Genomic DNA, 16,983 nt, shown 5'->3' on the forward strand with positions numbered 1-16,983 from the left:
TGATTACATAGCTTTCATTTGTCAGAGGCATGATCTGAACCCAGGTCTTCCCGTCTCCAAGGCCAGATCTATGACAATGAGGCCATTCTATCTCTCATTGGTCCTTGAGTCATTTAAAGATTAAGACCTGTCTGATTCCATGGAAAATTTATTTTATAATTGTGGAGAAAGTCTACATTTGAGAAATCATGCTGCTGAATTCTAACCCCACTAGTATCAGGGAAAAAATATAACTTGTTACAGATAGATGATGCTTTAAGCAGCTAATGAGGATCTAAAAAAAATTATTAATTACAATAAACAGAGAAAATTGCATGTTTTAATGGCAGATATATCCTGAATATGATATAACTTCTATTCATAAAATTAAAATGTTCAAGACAAGTAATGACACTATTCTAAATGATTTCTGGTTAGCCTTCATACAGATTTCCAAAATCATCATCTTCATTTATATCTATAATTTGATTTTGTGTAAAATTCCAGCAATAAGGCAGATTTTACTTCTGAGAGAAAAGAATTTTCATCACAATTATTCTTGGGTGGTGATATCAGGTGTGCTTCTCAATAAGACCATGCCTGGCATTTGGCTGAGCGGGAGGGACTGTATTCTGGGTCCTTTTCCTTTGGCTTTATTTACCTTTGAAGAGAAGAAGAAGAATATACAGTAACATGCTCCTTCACACAGAAAATGTTTCACCCATCTTCTGTCATTGAGAAAGTTAATCAAAGCAAATTAATAGGAGAGATAAGAATAACTGCTTTCTTCTCTTTCTAGTGGGGAAATTATTAATTGCTATTAATTATAAATTATTAAAAGAGAAATCCTCTGAATTACACATTCTCTCATAATAAAATAATAATAATAATAATAATAATAATAATAATAATAACTAACATTTATATAGCTCCTACTCTGTGCCAGGCACCATGCTAAGCACTTCACAAATATTAACTCATTTTATCTTCACAACAACCTTAGGAGGTACAATTCTTTTACAGATGAGGAAATTGGGGCAAATTGAGTTTAAGTAATTTGCCTAAGGTCTCCTAATTAAGTGTCCTAAGCCAGATTTAAACTCGGGCCTCCAGGCACAGTGCTCGGTGAACTGCACCACCTCACTTCCCCCATAGAACCCATGGTCTAAGAAGAAGACCATGTCCCAACTCTGTGTCACAGACACACAGGCCAAGCTAGGGCTGTTCAAAGACTCAAGAAAATTATAAGATGAATGAGAGACAAAACAGACCACACTACTGTTCTCCCAAAAGTTTGCATATTTGCCAATTCTCCCTCCCTAGCCTTAGCAGTTCCCTTCCAGCAAAATGTAATCTCCTTCAGTCCAAGAACCATTTTGTTTTTGTCTCTGTACTCTCAGCACCTAACACAATACCTTGCACATAGTAGACACTTAATAAAGCTTACAAAGGCCCCATCAAAGCCTTCCCTGATCTCCGCAATGATTATATAGTGTTCTCTTTCCCTAAACAACCTTTATTAGTTATTTGTTCTGTATATTCTTACAGATAGAAGGGATCTGGCACATGTCATTGGCCCAGAAACAGTAGGGCCAAAGTATATATGCTACTGTAGACATACAAGTTGTCTCTCTCGGGGGAACGTAAGCTCTTTGCAGGTAAGGGCTATTTCACTTGTTAAATCTTTGTACCTCTAACAACAAGCACAGTGTTCAACATATAGCAGAAGCTGTAAATTGTTTACTGATTGATCGATTCGTTTAATTGAATTGAATTCTAGATCTCAGAGAGGGAGGTTTCTCTGAGTTCATCTTTTTACCTAATGATACTAACCCAAATTGTATGAGAGAACATTTTCCTAAACTTGTCATCATTCAATCTCTCATCATTTTAAATAATAACAACAGCCAACACTGACTGACATAGTGCTCCGTGGTTTGTGAAGCTTTTTACAACTATTATCTTACTTTAAACCACCTCCCAAAAGACTTCTGTGCTGGTGCTCACTTTCTTTCCAAACTTAGAAAGAGTAAAGGAGAGATGAAATTCATATGATACCCAGATCACCTTTCTGGCATCACCACCCAGGCCCATAGCGTTTGACTACAAACAATACATTACCTGAGAATGCTAAAGCAAAGGCTTAGAGATGGCCCTATGTCCTGGTTGCAGATGCTGAAACTTCTTTTTTTCCACTGGCCTTCAACACAATCACTTCCCCTTTGTAGGGGAGTCGCTTCACTGCAGTAGGCTTGCAAGTCTGGAACAAAACATTACATTTTTCTTTTTTTTTTTTACATTCCATTTTGTGTGTGTGTGTGTGTGTGTGTGTGTGTGTGTGTGTGTGTGTGTGTGTGTAAGTATATATGTACTAGGGGGTGGGGTGTATCGTAGCTTGTCTTCTTTTAAGACTAGATGCAAGTCTCTTCAACCAACTGGGAGAAGTCTAGTTCCCAAGTAATAAATGCAGCTGTGGAAAGAAAATAAGACTTGGACTCAGCAGATCTGAATTCAAATCCTGGTTCTAACTTGTGGACTGTGTAACCAGGGCTAGTCTAATTCCTCTAAGCCTGTTTTCTTATCTGCAAATTAAAGATAATACTTGTGCTACCTATCTCAAAAGGTTGTGAAGAAAACAATTTGGAGATCTTTTACTATAGAAATGAGACAAAATATTCTTAACTTAAAGTTTGAGGGTAAGCAGGAGCCCTTGAGAGATCTTTTCACTACAGTACTGTCTCCTCAGCCCTTTGACAGAAATCCTCTTCCTGGCTCAGAGAGATCTGACCCCACAGATTGTCTGCTGACACTCTTCTCATCCAGCCAAAGATGAGTCCCTTGGACATCACACCCTGTGATGTTTCTTTCCACTGAAGCTTTTCTATCCCTATTCTCTTCCCCCTAAAGCTCCTGCAGTAGTGCTCTAAGCTTCTGGTTGTATTAAATCCCATTCCAACATCTTGAATTTTGGTTGTGTTTTGTTGAGTTGAATTGAATATATTGAATATATCTCAGTTATTACATGAAATTGGTGCCATTTTTTTTTTGAGTCGCTTAAAAAATTACTTCTTGCCAATAGATGGTGCAGGACATAGAGTGCTGTATTTGGAGCTAGGAAGACCTGAGTTAGAACCCTGCTTCTGATGTTTACTGTCTGTGTGACCATGGGCAACTCATTTAGCCTTCTTTGGCTTCAGTTTCCTCATTTGTAAAATGAGAATAGTAATAGCACCTGCCTTACAGAGTTTTTTAGAGGATAAAATGAGATAAATGTAAAGTGCTTTACAAAACACTCATTTAAGTTTTAATAGCTTAAAATTGCACTAAAACTTTGAGACACCCTTACTAAGTTCTGATGATAATCATGATGTTCAATAGCACTGTTTTTTAGCGATCTTGAAGGGATGCTAGTTTTGCTCTGTTTCTCTAATGTCAATGCTAATCTTCTCCCTTTCCCTTACCCCTTCTAAGGGCCATGCAGCTTGCATTAGCTGCGGTATCTATATTTCAACTAAAAGAGGAACCTGGTACAAGCATCAGGTGCAGGCTGACTAAACTTGAAATTCTGTTCTAAATACATAATGGACAAATTCACAGGTGTGCAGATATGCATCCCCTACACCCATAGCTAAAACTTCGTACTAGCCACATATGAAATGTTTGTGGAAAAAGCTCCAATAAGACCCAGGGTAAGAAACAACAGAGCCTTATTCCAATCTCAATCCCACTGTTTATTAGCATGGGAGCTTTGGATCTCTGTTTCTGACCAACCTGGGCTGATTCACTCCTCCATAAACAATGATATTAATGTCGGACTTAGTGTGCATTCCTGATTGGCTTAGCCCACTACAGCTCAAAACTCCCAAACTCAAGCAATCTACTAACTTCACCTTCCTAATAGCAGGGATTATAGGCATGTGCCAGCAGCCCAGCTATCATACATTTTTTTAAAAATTAAATTATAGGGGCAGCTAGGTGACACAGTAGGTAGAGCACTGACCCTGGATTCAAGAGGACCTGAGTTCAAATCCAACCTCAGACACATAACACTTACTAGCTGTGTGACCCTGGGCAAGTCACTTAATCCCGATGACCAAAAAAAAAATTACAGTTTTCTAAAGAGAAAAATTACTGCCCCATACTAACATTGTATACTATCTCTCATGATGGGTTTAAAATATTTGAGCTATCTAAGCTTTGGTCCTGGGGAGTTGTCTAGGATATATAAAGGTTAAGTGACTCGTCCAAGATCATATAACTAATAAGTGCCAGAAACAGGTTTGAATCCAGGTCTTCTTGACTCTAAATTCCACACTCTACCTTGCTGCCTCTAAGATTTCAAAATGGAATTATATTTAAAAGGGTTTATCTAAGAAAAATTCCCAATTCTAGGGTGGGTGTGAGTATAGTTGATATGTTTCCAGCATTCTCTTCTATATTTTTATTGATTTTTTAATTAAATTTTATTTTTTCAATTAATAGAGGTCTTATTTCTTTCCCTTCTACTCCCTCATTGAAAAAGAGAGAAAAGCAAAACCCTTGTAGCAAATATATGTTATGCTGTTACTAATATAAACAGCATACGCAATCTATCCAAAGATGTATCTCTAGCATGAGTGATTTTAGAGATCTAGCTCAACCCCCTCATTTGACAAAAGAAGAAACTGAGGTCCCCTATGGAATAAAAGTGCCTTGTCCAAGGTCACACACGTAGAAAGCCACAGAACTGGTATTTGAACCCTCTGATTCTAATTCCAGTGTTCTTTTTACTCTACCACACATTGCTTTGGATACTACCATCAAACAAACTTTTTAGAGTGCTGTACAACTAGGTGGCACAGTGGATAGAGTGCTAGCCGGGTCTGGAGTCAGGAAGACCTATATTCAAATCTGGCCTCAGATACTTACTAGCTGTGTGACCCTGGGCAAGTCACTTAACCTTGTTCGTTTCATTTTCCTCATCTGTAAAATGAGTTGGAGAAGGAAATGGCAAACCATGCCAGTAACTTTACCAAGCTAATCCCAAATGGGGTCATGACTGAACCACAACAATGAATTTTGCTGGGAAAAGAAGACAAAGCATTGACTTATCATCTGTAGACTCAAGATTTGTCAAGTCTATACACATCTTTCCCAGATCTGTATCTCTACCTAGAACCTCTCCTTCTACCACAGCCACCTATTGCCAATTATCTGCTAGATGAAATTTTCATTTGGAAGTCCCACTATTACTGCAAACTCAACACAACCCAAACTGAACTCGTCAATTTCCTCCGCATACTTCCCTCAACCCCTGATTTCTTTATTTCCTATTGATGGTAGCACCATCCTCCCAGTCATCTTTTCTCTTAGTCTATACATTCAATCAATTGTCAGATCCTATTAATTCTTTCTGAGCAGTATCCTTCACATCTGTCCTCTTCTGTCCACTCTGACTTTATCCATTCTAATTCACATTCTCATCTTTTCCTGCTCTAACTATTGTAAAAACCTACTTTCTTTTCTTGAGTTCATCTCTCTCCACTCTATCCTTAATATTCAAGTAAACTTCCTCATGCACCATTTTGATCCTGTTTTTTTTTTTTTATTCAAAAACCTTCATTGGCTCCTCATTACCTAATCTTGGCATTCAAGGTCCTCCACAGTAGGGCTCCAATCTACCTTTCCAGCCTTTTCTCATTACCACTGCCCTTTCTGCACTTTGTGCTATAACCAATGCCTCTTTGCCAATCTGCATACTATCCACCTCTCTTTTTGGTCTTGCCTTCTCCATTCTTCATATCTTATCTATATCATCTCCCATGCCTTGAATCAATTTCACCTCCAGTCTCCATCCGTTGAAGTTTATCCCTTTCTCCAAGGCCTAATTTCAATGTCACTTCTCAGTGAGGCCTTTGCTGACCTCTTCAGATGAAAATGATCTAGCTCTCTGCTCCTTGAAATTTCTCAAAGTCCTTTGGTCCTCTTGTATTTTTTCTTTTCATTTCCCTTTATATCATGGGTATTTGTGTACTTACAATAGATTTTAGTCTTCTTGAGAGTAGGTTCTGTGTCATATCTATCTTTTTATCCATAATAATAATAGTAGGCATTTAATAAATAATGAAGGAATGAAGTATAGATCCCATTCTAAATGAAAATGTAACTACATACTAATAAATAAAATGTGATAAGTTAATGAAAAATAAAAATTCACAGTAGGCCTATGTTTTGACACATTTGCATCATAAAGATAAAAAGCATTTTGATGTATAAGACATAGTTGCTGGAGCCACATTTAAGGAATCTTTAATGTCTTGAGTTTATGATTTCAAAAGACTGTGGGTTTTAGATTGGATTATCCTCATAAGTGAGAAAGACCATGAAAATTGCCAAATAAATTATTTTGAATTTTTTCCTCAGTGATAGCAAATATAGTATGCTTCAATATAGCATAGTATATATGAATCATTTGGTCCAGCAATTATTTCAAGTTAGCAGAGTCTGGGTGAAGTAAATATACCATATTTGAACTCCAGCTTGCTCTCTCCACCCCCTACCTGATATAGATTAAATAAATATGATTAGTCAATTGGACATTTATTGATAAATATGACCAATTAATTCTCTTATGCTTTCATTTGCTAATAATAAAAGCTTCAAGATTTCTTCTCAAATCAATAAGAAGGACATCTAAATTACCAATGGGGACATAGAAAAAAGCATACATTCTTGATGGTTACCTCTATATCAAGGAATCATTCACTTAATATAAAAGTCACTATCCAAAAAAATAATACATTAGGCAAGAAATGTCATCCAGTGAAAGAGAAACAATGAAGTCATCAGTGCACTAACAATCATTTTGAGCAAATGTCAATGTACCTCCACTAAAGCCTTCCCATGCCATGTAGAACGTCACTTTTATGTTGTGAGGTGACTCACCACTTCTCTGAGGCTCTTCAAGTGGAACATAAGCTCTAATAGGTTCCACCAAGTTCCGACTATGGATCTAGTAATGACCATCTATTTCTGCTATCTGAGGACCAGCCCAGCCCAGTTCAGAGAGTTACCATCAAGATGAAATTTTTGGCCACAGCAACTCATGAACACCAGCTACTAATTTGGAGGAGTTGTGATTTGTGTAGGGAGAGAGAATTCCTATGCCAACAAAATTGAATGATTGAGTAGTCTATATTAGTGGGCCTTGTTTACACAACAGATTCTTTTTGAAAGCCCTGAATTTTTATTGAGCAAATCCTTTGAAATGTACCAGAAATCACTAAAAAAAATCTTGTATTTATATAGAATTTCAAGGTTTGCTAATCACTTTCACAAATATGTTTTCTTTTCATCTTTACAACGACCTTGGGAAATAGGTGCTATTGTTATTCCCATTTTACAGATGAAAAATTGAGGAAGACAAGTGATGCATCAGGGTCATGCTGCTAATTAAGTGTCTGAAACTGGATTTGACTCAGGTCTTCCTGACTCCAGGCCCAGCACTCTATCCAATGAGCCACTGAACTTTCTATAATAGCAGCTACCACTTATACAGTGTTTTAAGGTTTGTAAGAATTTTACAAATATTATCTATTTTTTCATCACAATTTGGGAGGTAGGCACTATTATTATAATACTCATTTTACAGATAACGAAACTGGGGTAGAAAGAGTTAAATAATTTGCCTGAGGTCACACAGCTAGTAAGCTCTGGGGCTTACTCAGAATTGAATTCAGTTCTTCCTGACTCCAAGTCCAGCATGCTATCCATTGTACCACCTAGCTGCCTCAAATACTTCAAAACACTTGTGATTCCACTGATGTGGAATGGAACAATCTCTACTGATGCAGCTCCATTAGATAGTGGTTTCATGAGCTATTGCTAACAAAAACTCCCTCATCTAGTGGCTAACCTTCTGGTGGTGAGGCTTTCCAAACTTGGCTAGGCTGCTCCTCCAATACAGACCATCAGCTCTGACAGCCAGGACCACTTCCATAGGATCATGAGGCAAGACAGGTAGATCTTAGTATTAGGTGGCAAGGGAAATAATCACCTCCACTCTATAAAGCTTATAAATCTTGATTTTGAAAATAATATATTGACCTTACTAGTAAGGTAAGAAAGTTTTTTCTGTTGACAGGCAGCTCTTGAAATATTTATGATGCATAAAAATATAAATTTTGCTTGTCCTCTTTTGGATCCCATGCCAATAATGACTTTAGATTTTTAAAAATTTAAATAAAATTACTATTTAATTAGTAAACTCATTAGATCATAACTATACATGACTTTTTGTTTTTTCATACCACTATAATATAGGCACATGACTTTTGGCTTTTGTTATAGTTTCATCCAGCAAAAAGGCTCATTCCTTGAGATTACCCATGACAGATATACCTTGTCTGGAAACATTTTCCTATCTAGCTAGACACAGAAAGCAATTTTTGAAAGTGCATTAGTTTATCATTCAATTTATTAGAATAAGTGCATTAGTTTATTATTCAATTTGTTAGAATAAGAACCATTCCTCAATTAATAAACAATAAAGGATATTAATAGACAGTTTACTAAGGAAGAAATAAAAACAATCAATTACTATATGAAAATTGCTTCAAATGATTAGAGAAATGCAAATAAAGTAAATGAGGTTTCACCTCACATTTATCAGAGTAGCAGAGTTGACAAAAATAGGAAAATTACATGTTAGAGGGATGGCAGGGGGGGCAAGAAGTTATATATTAGTACTGTTGGTAGAGTTGTGAACTGATGTAGCTATTCTGAAGAGCAATTTAGAACTCCATCCATAAAGTCACTAAGTTGTATATATCTTTTGACCCAGTGATAGCACTATTAGGCCTATCCTTCAGAGAGATTATAGAAGGAAGAAAAGGATCCATATGTACAAAAACTTTTATGGCAGCTCTTTTCATAATGATAAAGATATGGAAACTAAAGGGATACCCATGGTTTGGGAAATATCTGAATAAATTATCATGTATAGATGTATAATTATTATACATGTATAATAATATTCTGCCATAAGAAATGATGAAAGAGATGGGTGCATTGAATCCTGGGAAGACTTGTGTGAAGTGATGCAGAGTGAAGTGAGCAGAACCAGAACAATTTACATAATAATAACAACATTGCAAAAGAAAAACAATTTCGAAAGACTTAAGCACTCTGATCAGTGCAATGACCAACCAAGATTTTAGAGGACCAATTAAGTATACTTTCTGCCTCCTGACAAAGAGGTAGTGGATTCAGGGTGCAGAATGACACATATTTTGGAACATAGCCATTATGGTAATTTATTTTATTTTTCTATATATGTTTGGTAGAAGGATTTTTTTTCTTCTCTCTCTTTTTTTTAACAACACATGTAGGAAGAGCTGGGATAGAAAAACTAGACTTTTGTCAATTGAAAAAAAAAATAAATTAAAAATATATTACATTAACAAGAAAAGAGCCATCTATCTAACAATGACTCTTCCTTATGAATATTTAGGTTTAAATACAATTAAAAGCATATACCCAAGAACAACATTTGTTCTCATTCTAGGCCCACTGGGCATACTCTCTAGAATGCATACAGAAGTTTCCCTACTATGTCCCAGACGTGCCCTAGGCCTAGAATTCACCCACTGAAAATACTTTCCACTCCTGTGACCTCTTCCTCTGATTGGGTAGTTTCTCCCAGAATGTCCATTCATGGAGAGAAGCCCAGGCCAGCTGTGTCTTCATTCCTTTCCAGGCTGGATTCTGGACTTTCTCTATCATGCATCTGAGTACAACCATTCTCCTTCCCTTTCCTGAAACATTTGCAGCTTCCTTCTGTGTGTTTTCTTCCCCCATTAGAATGCAGGCTCCTTGAGGGCAGAGACTGTCTTTATATTTATATTCCCAGTTCTTAGCACAACACTTGACACATAGTGAGCAAATGCTTGTTGACTGACTGACTGACACATGAAATTCAAAGAGATAGAATTGAGAGCGAGGAACTCAAAAGTTGGTGGGCTTTACAATGGAAGTCTATTCTGTATAGATTCTTCTATACTTACCTGATCTCTCTGTTTGATTCGTTTGTAAACATATTCAGCAAATGGTTTCCGAGGAATAAATTTTCCATCTCCTGCATTGACATTAAAAACTCCAGCTTCATATACCACTTTGCCTCTTGAAATAGTCACAACGGGTACCCCGTGACAGACCATTCCCTCAAATATATTGAAGTCAACAGCTTGATTATGAGTTTTTGCAGAAATAGTCCTGTATTAAAAATGGAGAATAACATTACTATCATCATAATCACTCTATTAGGAGGATCCACTTAACTATTTTTTAAATGGAAAAGTAACATGAGGGGAATGGCTTGGTTTGTTTGTTGAAAAGCAACTGATGGGTCAAGACAAAATGTTTCAAAAAAAGAAAGAAAGAAAGAAAAAAGGAATGAATAGTCTTCCATTATTTTTAAAAAGAAATCTCTAGCTCATTAGTCTTTTTCTGAGTGGAACATAAAATACTCGAAGACGAATGGCTTAGGAGAAAACTTAGGAACTCCATTAAACCATAGCTTTATCACATTCTGAGAAGTGACTACAAAAATTGAATATGACATTAATATTTCACCACTAAGTAATTAGGCTTCCTAAGAGCATAAAATCAAATAGGCAACTGTTTCCATTTATTAAGGCAGGGGGGAAATTTTCCTTTGGGTTTAAATTTCTATTTTTATAATTTTGTCTTAAAAAGTTGGATTTTTAAAGAATAATTTATTTTGGATGGTTATTCCTTCCCAAGAAGAAAATCAGGGAAAAAAATGTAAGCCCTTACTGTTTCTGTTTTTTTTGGTGAGGCAGTTGGGATTAAGTGACTTGCCCAAGGTCACACAACTAGTAAGTATCAAGTGTCTGAGGCTGGATTTATACTCAGGTCCTCCTGACTCCAGAGCCAGTGCTCTAACCACTATTCCACCAAGCTGCCCGGACAAATCACCTTTGTCCCAAGAACTTTCCCCTAACCCTCACTCCCAATTTTCCAAAGTTCTAGGCTTAAAAAGTAAGAGCAAAAGATACCTGGACACATCCAAATAGTGGTTTGAAATTATATTTTACATAAAAAAGGCTCAAGAGATTAAAGCAAAAGGGAATTCATGGAATCCCAGCATGCAACAAGGATGCCTTCCCATTATCATATAGACCCTGAGTACATTATAACAATGGGGTTATTTTATAGTACATCATAAGAATGGAGGGAATTTTTCAGGAACCCCTCTTTGCACCAGTTCTGGTTGTATGAGATCCTTGTTTGTGTATACTAGAAGGCTAATAGGTTAAGGCTGTATATCTGTAAAACCATACCAAATAAGAACTGGCAATAAAGTAGGAGCCCATCAATTTTATAATGGTTAAACAAAGTGTGGTACATGAATATGAATATTACTGTGCCATGAGAAACTATAGACATGAAGCAATCTAGAGAAGCCTGGGAGGCCTTATGTGGACAGAGGATGCAAAATAAAGAATGCAGAGTCAAGAAAACAACATTCACTGCAACTATAGCAATATAAATGCCAGCAGCGAGGTAGTGCAGTGGATAGAGTACTGGGCCTGGAGTCAGGAAGAATAATCTGGCCTCTGATATTTACCAACCGTGTGAGCCTAGACAAGTCCCTTAACTCTGTTTGCCTGAGTTTCTCATCTGTAAAACAAGCTGGAGAAGGAAATGGCAAATCACTCTAGTATCTTTGCCAAGAAAAACTCCAGTGGGGTCACAAAGAGTCAGACATAAGTGAAAATGACTGAACAACAACAAATAACAATATAAATAGAAAGAGCACACAGAAAAATTGAACACTGGGTAAATATAATGACCAAGGGTGTCCCCAGAAAAGAACCGAGAAAATACATCTCCCTCTTCTTTATTTTTCATAAGTAAGAGAGACCATGGGTAGTTAATATTGCACATACCATCAGAAATGATCCATCATAGACTTTGATCTGGAAGAGACCTGAGAAGTCACTGAATTCAATCCTCTCATTTAACAGATGAGGAAACTGAGGTCAAGAGAGGTTAAATGGCTTGCCTAGAGTCACATAGTAAGTGTCTGAGACAGAATTTGAACCACTGACTCCAAGTGATATGTTGGTGGGTTTTGCTGAACTGCTTTCTTTTTTCTTTCTTTCAAAAAATAATAACAACTATCATTTATAGAGCCCTTTGCATATGTTATTCCATTTGATTCTTACAATAACCCTGTGCAATAGGTACTACTTTACAGATAAAAAGCTAGGGTCAGAGAGGTACTATTATTATTATGTTCATTTGACAGATGGGACAACTAAGTGGTTATCCAGGGTCACAGAGTTAGTAGGTGTCTGGGGAGGAACTTCAGCCTAGTTCTTCCTGACTCCAAATGACGCGTTGGCTAGTTTTGCTGAACAATTCATTCTCTCTCTCTCTCTCTCTCTCTCTCTCTCTCTCTCTCTCTTCTTTTCTCCCTCCCTCTCAAAACAAACAAACAACAACCCTTTATTACAAGGGATGCCTGGTTGGGTAGGGAAGGGCAGGAGTGGGTATTCCTGGTGGATATACTCAGAAAGGAAAGTGATGGAGAAACGAAAGACAGAAATAAAAAGGTCATGCATTTAAAAACCTACATTGCATTAAATGGAAATTACCCAAGAGCATTGGATCCTACCTAGAATACTGCCGGTGTTCAGGAACAGTTCATTTTTTTTTAAAGGTAATATCTCAAACTTTCATTATTAACTACCTTATATCAAAATCCTATGACCCACCTAACCATACATACTTATTATTTATGTAAGACTTTTTATATAGCAGGTGCTTTTAAATTTTTTTGAATTGAATCATACACTCTCTCTACCAATGCAGATTGCCAACTATCCAGAACTTATATTCTTATAGAGTTGTCAAGAGCACTGAGAGGTTAAGCAACGTGCACATGGTCAAATAGTCAAATGTGCTAGAGACAGCACTTAACCCAGCCACACTTCCCTTCTTTCTGAATTCCTTCCAAAGCCAACCTCGTAGCCCACTACCTGACTCTTATACAACATTTAGACTCTTTTTAAGATCTCATTTCATTTGATCACCACATTAAGCTTGTGAAGTATTTAGGAATGGCAATGTTATTCTTCTTTTGAAGATGAGGAGAATAAGACCCAGAGATATCCCCCCCCCCAAAAAAAACCCTTATGCAAGGTCACACAACTAGCTAGTGGGAGAGTCAGGACTAGACCCAAACCTCCTGACTACATATATAGTCTTTTCTGCCATAGCTAATTGCCTCTTACATAATTGAATCCCCAAGTTAGAAGATGGATCAATACATTTGGGGACTGCAGGAAAGAGGAATTATTTATGTCTGAGAGAAGCAGGGAAAGGGTCAGGGAGGAGGTCACATCTGATCTCAACGTTGAGGAAAGAGAAGGGCATCAATAAATGAAATGGCATAAGGGAAGTAAAGTCTATTGTAGGCATGAACAAAGAGATGGAACTGGGGGAAGGCAGACAAGAATCAAGCAGGCAAAGATTTATTAAGCGTATCTGAGGTGTCAGGCAAAAGTGAAATAAATAGTTCCCATCCTCAAGGACCTTTTAGCTAAGGGGGTTAAAATACACACACACACACACACACACACACACACACACATGAGTATATATACATGTATGTATTGTATACATGTGTGTATTATATAGTGTATTGTATGTATATGTACACACAGAGACATAAATACAGAGATAAACATAGATATATACAGATATATGTGAAAAACCTATATCAGTACAGACAAAGCATATACAAGCAACCTCAGAAAGGAAGGTACTATCAACAGGCCTAGACTAAGGATGAGGAAGACTGCAAAGAATAGTTTGACTGGAGCACAGCAGGGTATATGTAGAGGAAGAGGCTAGAAATGTAAACTGGGTTAGATTGCCCCCAAACTACCTTTAACAGCAGGATAACGAGTGTATATTTTTATTTGTCAGACAATGGGGAGCTACTAAAGACTCCTGAGTAGTGCAGAAATGGGATTAAACTAGGGCATGATAATCATAGCATCATAGATTTAGGGCTAAAAGGGACCTTAAAGGCCATTCTAGTCAAACACCCTAATTTTACAGATGAAGAAACTGAGGCTTATGGAGATAAAGGGACTTTCCCAGGGTCACCCAGGTATTAAGTGCTAGAGGTAGGATTTGAAACAGAACCTGGATCCTGGGTCCTCTGACTCCAAAATGAAAAAAAATCACTTTGGCAAAAGGGTGAAAGGTAGATCGAATTTGGGAAAAGAATGGAAGTCGGGAGACCAGCTAGGGGGCTATTACTATTGCTCAAGAAATATTTTAACTTATTTTTTTAAATGACTCTAATATTTATTAAATGGCACTCTTAGTAGTCTGAAAGAATTAAGGTACTAACTCCCATTCAGAAAGTTCTTATTCCATAAGCACTATTGTCCTGTTCTTTTTATTTGGGGTTTCGTTGGTATCAGGAATTCTCAGAAGAGGAAATTCCCCCTATCAGTGTAATTCAGCACCTTCTCAGTAACTTAAGAGTCTTAGTTGTCTAGGGCAGTGGGACATTGAGACTTGACCAAGGTCATACATGCAGTATTTATCAGTGATGGGACTTGAACCCAGGTCTTCCTGACTCTGAGGTCAGCTCTCTTATCTGTTATTCTACGCTTCCACTAGTTATCGCTTATTAAAATAATAATAAAAACAATTTGAATTTATATAACTTGAACCACAGAGCTCTAAGATCTTTCTGGTATATGTTTTAACTACCCCTAAACACAATTTTTTCTTGGACTTTTCAGCTATTGTTATGTCATGGCCAATACACCTTAGGCATAGTTAGCATAATTATTAGGGAGTGATTAACAACAGTGGAGCAACAGTGTCTTTTCCTCCTGTAAATTTCCAAGAAAAGAGAACATTTCCACGCCCAGGGATGACAGGGAGGAGGATTTTTAAAATGCTCATTTGGGAAAATAACACAAAAGTTACTTTTCAAGCAAAGAACTGCAGATTTGGCCAATGATCATAATCTTTTATTAAAAAAAAGAACACCAAAAAACATGGTCACTATTGAAAACTGTGACAGCCTCTGGCTTTCTTTCAGTAACTGTTTTCTTGGGCATTGTCTAATTCTCTTGGCCCTCAAGTCATTCTTTTCTTTTCTTTAAGGCAATTGGGGTTAAGTGACTTGTCTAGGGTCACACAGCTAGTAAATGTCAAGCGTTTAGTCTGAGGACGGATTTGAACTCAGGTCCTCCTGACATCAGGGCTGGTGCTCGATCCACTGTGCCACCCAGCTGCTCCTCAAGTCATTCTTTAAAGGAATAATTATGCCAGGCAAGGCAATGCACCAAGGGTTTATTAAGTGTTTACTATTTGTTGGCCACTATGCCGGATGATGGGAAAACAAGACTAAACCAGAATGTCTTCTTCCCCTAAGTAGCTTATATTTGAGGCAAGGGAGGAGAGGAGGCACAGAGAGAGAGAAAGATAACAAGTACAAAGAAAAATAAATACAAGCCAATTTGGAGAGAGTAGAATAACTGCGGAGTTAGGAAAGGTTTAATAAATGTTTGCTGAATTCATTGAATTGAACTGAATGAGCTGGTGCCTGAACAAAAATGAAGGAGCTAAAAGATCCTGAGGTGGAGGTGAGAAGAAGAGACTAAATTCCCATCATGGATGACAATCTATTTAAAGGCATGAAGATCAGAGATGGAATGCTTAAGTATATGGTACAGCTAGTTTACGTACAGCTAGTACCGTTTATGGTTTAGCTAGAATGAGAGCAACATGAAATAAGTCTGGAAACGTGCTCCTCCCAGCTATGCTTCTTAGTCTCCATATTTTATCAACATGACCCAGCTGCCTTCTCATCTTGGAATATTCCTCTATTCGTCAGGCCTCCTTTTCCCATTGGTGTGTTCATTCCAGGAGCCTCCATTTTGGGGTCACTTAATAAATGATATTGCTTTCCTGCCTGGAAAGGTAGATGGCAGCCAGACTGTGAAGGGTTTTAAATGCCAGACAGAAGCTAGTATTTTATCCTAGGGGTAATAGAGGACTATGTGACCCTGGACAAGTCACTTAACCCTATTTGCTTCAGTTTCCCTATCTGTAAAATAAGCTGGAGAAGGAGTATCTTTGCCAAGAAAACCCCAAATGGGGTCATGAAGGGTTGGAGATGATTGAAATAAATGAACAACAAAATAGGGAGTTACTGAGGATCTTTGAGCAAAGGAATGACATAAGCCATTTCAGCTCTACTAATGGAATAAACCTAACTCAGTACTGAGTATGACTGCTTTTGACCTATGCCAGTTGGTAGAAAATTCAAGGCATGGGTCAAAAACAGTCATACCCAGTTTGTGTTGAGTTAGGTTTATTCCATTAGTGGATTCATTTAAATGACAGCAGTTTTCATTGGTCACTCTGCCTGAGGAAGAAACTTGCTGTTTATTTAACTCCCTTGAAGCACATGTAGACAGGCCTGTCTCTGCATATTACTGAGTGCCATGGGTGTCTTACTGAGTTCTAGTCACATACATCTCCAAGGCTAAAAATATGAGGCAAAAGCCCTGAAGGGAACAAAATTAGGCTATTATCCAATTTAGTAACTTTGATATTGTTCACATCATAGCTGCAGGAAAACAGTTTGTCTGTCCCTTGCTAGTAGCTTTTTATTATTATTTTTTAAAATGTCATTGCTTTTACTCATGAGAAAAATTACTGAAGCACAGTCCAAAGGAGTTTCCTTTACTTTGGTTTTCAGGGAAAGGAATGAGAAGGGTAGCGAAATATCTCAGTGCCAAACTGACCCTCCTTATTATAAGGAAAATTATTTTTTAGGTATTTTATATTATTTTCTCCATTTTACTCACTTAACATATGAACTAGAAAGGCTATTGAAAACCAGACATTTATATGACATCTGGAATGTGGAGGCTGTAAGAAGGAATAGAAAAAGAACTG

At 37.3% G+C, this 16,983-nt stretch overlaps 1 protein-coding gene across 1 annotated transcript in view; it reads right to left on the bottom strand.

The window, feature by feature from the left end:
• Positions 1-299: 299 nt before the first annotated feature.
• Positions 300-16,983, bottom strand: part of DPYS (dihydropyrimidinase) — a 109,117-nt gene continuing 92,433 nt past the window's right edge. Inside the window, exons 8-10 of the mRNA XM_020970027.2 lie at positions 10,023-10,230; positions 2,101-2,239; positions 300-640 (exon numbers count right to left, since the gene is read on the bottom strand). Coding sequence (XP_020825686.1) covers positions 2,135-2,239; positions 10,023-10,230 — 313 coding nt within the window. The 3' untranslated portion in view covers positions 300-640; positions 2,101-2,134. The remainder of the gene's footprint in view (positions 641-2,100; positions 2,240-10,022; positions 10,231-16,983) is intronic.

This window comes from Phascolarctos cinereus, unplaced genomic scaffold, assembly GCF_003287225.1.
Source record: "Phascolarctos cinereus isolate Bilbo 61053 unplaced genomic scaffold, phaCin_HiC Scaffold_4;HRSCAF=312, whole genome shotgun sequence".
Classification (NCBI taxonomy): Eukaryota; Metazoa; Chordata; class Mammalia; order Diprotodontia; family Phascolarctidae; genus Phascolarctos; species Phascolarctos cinereus.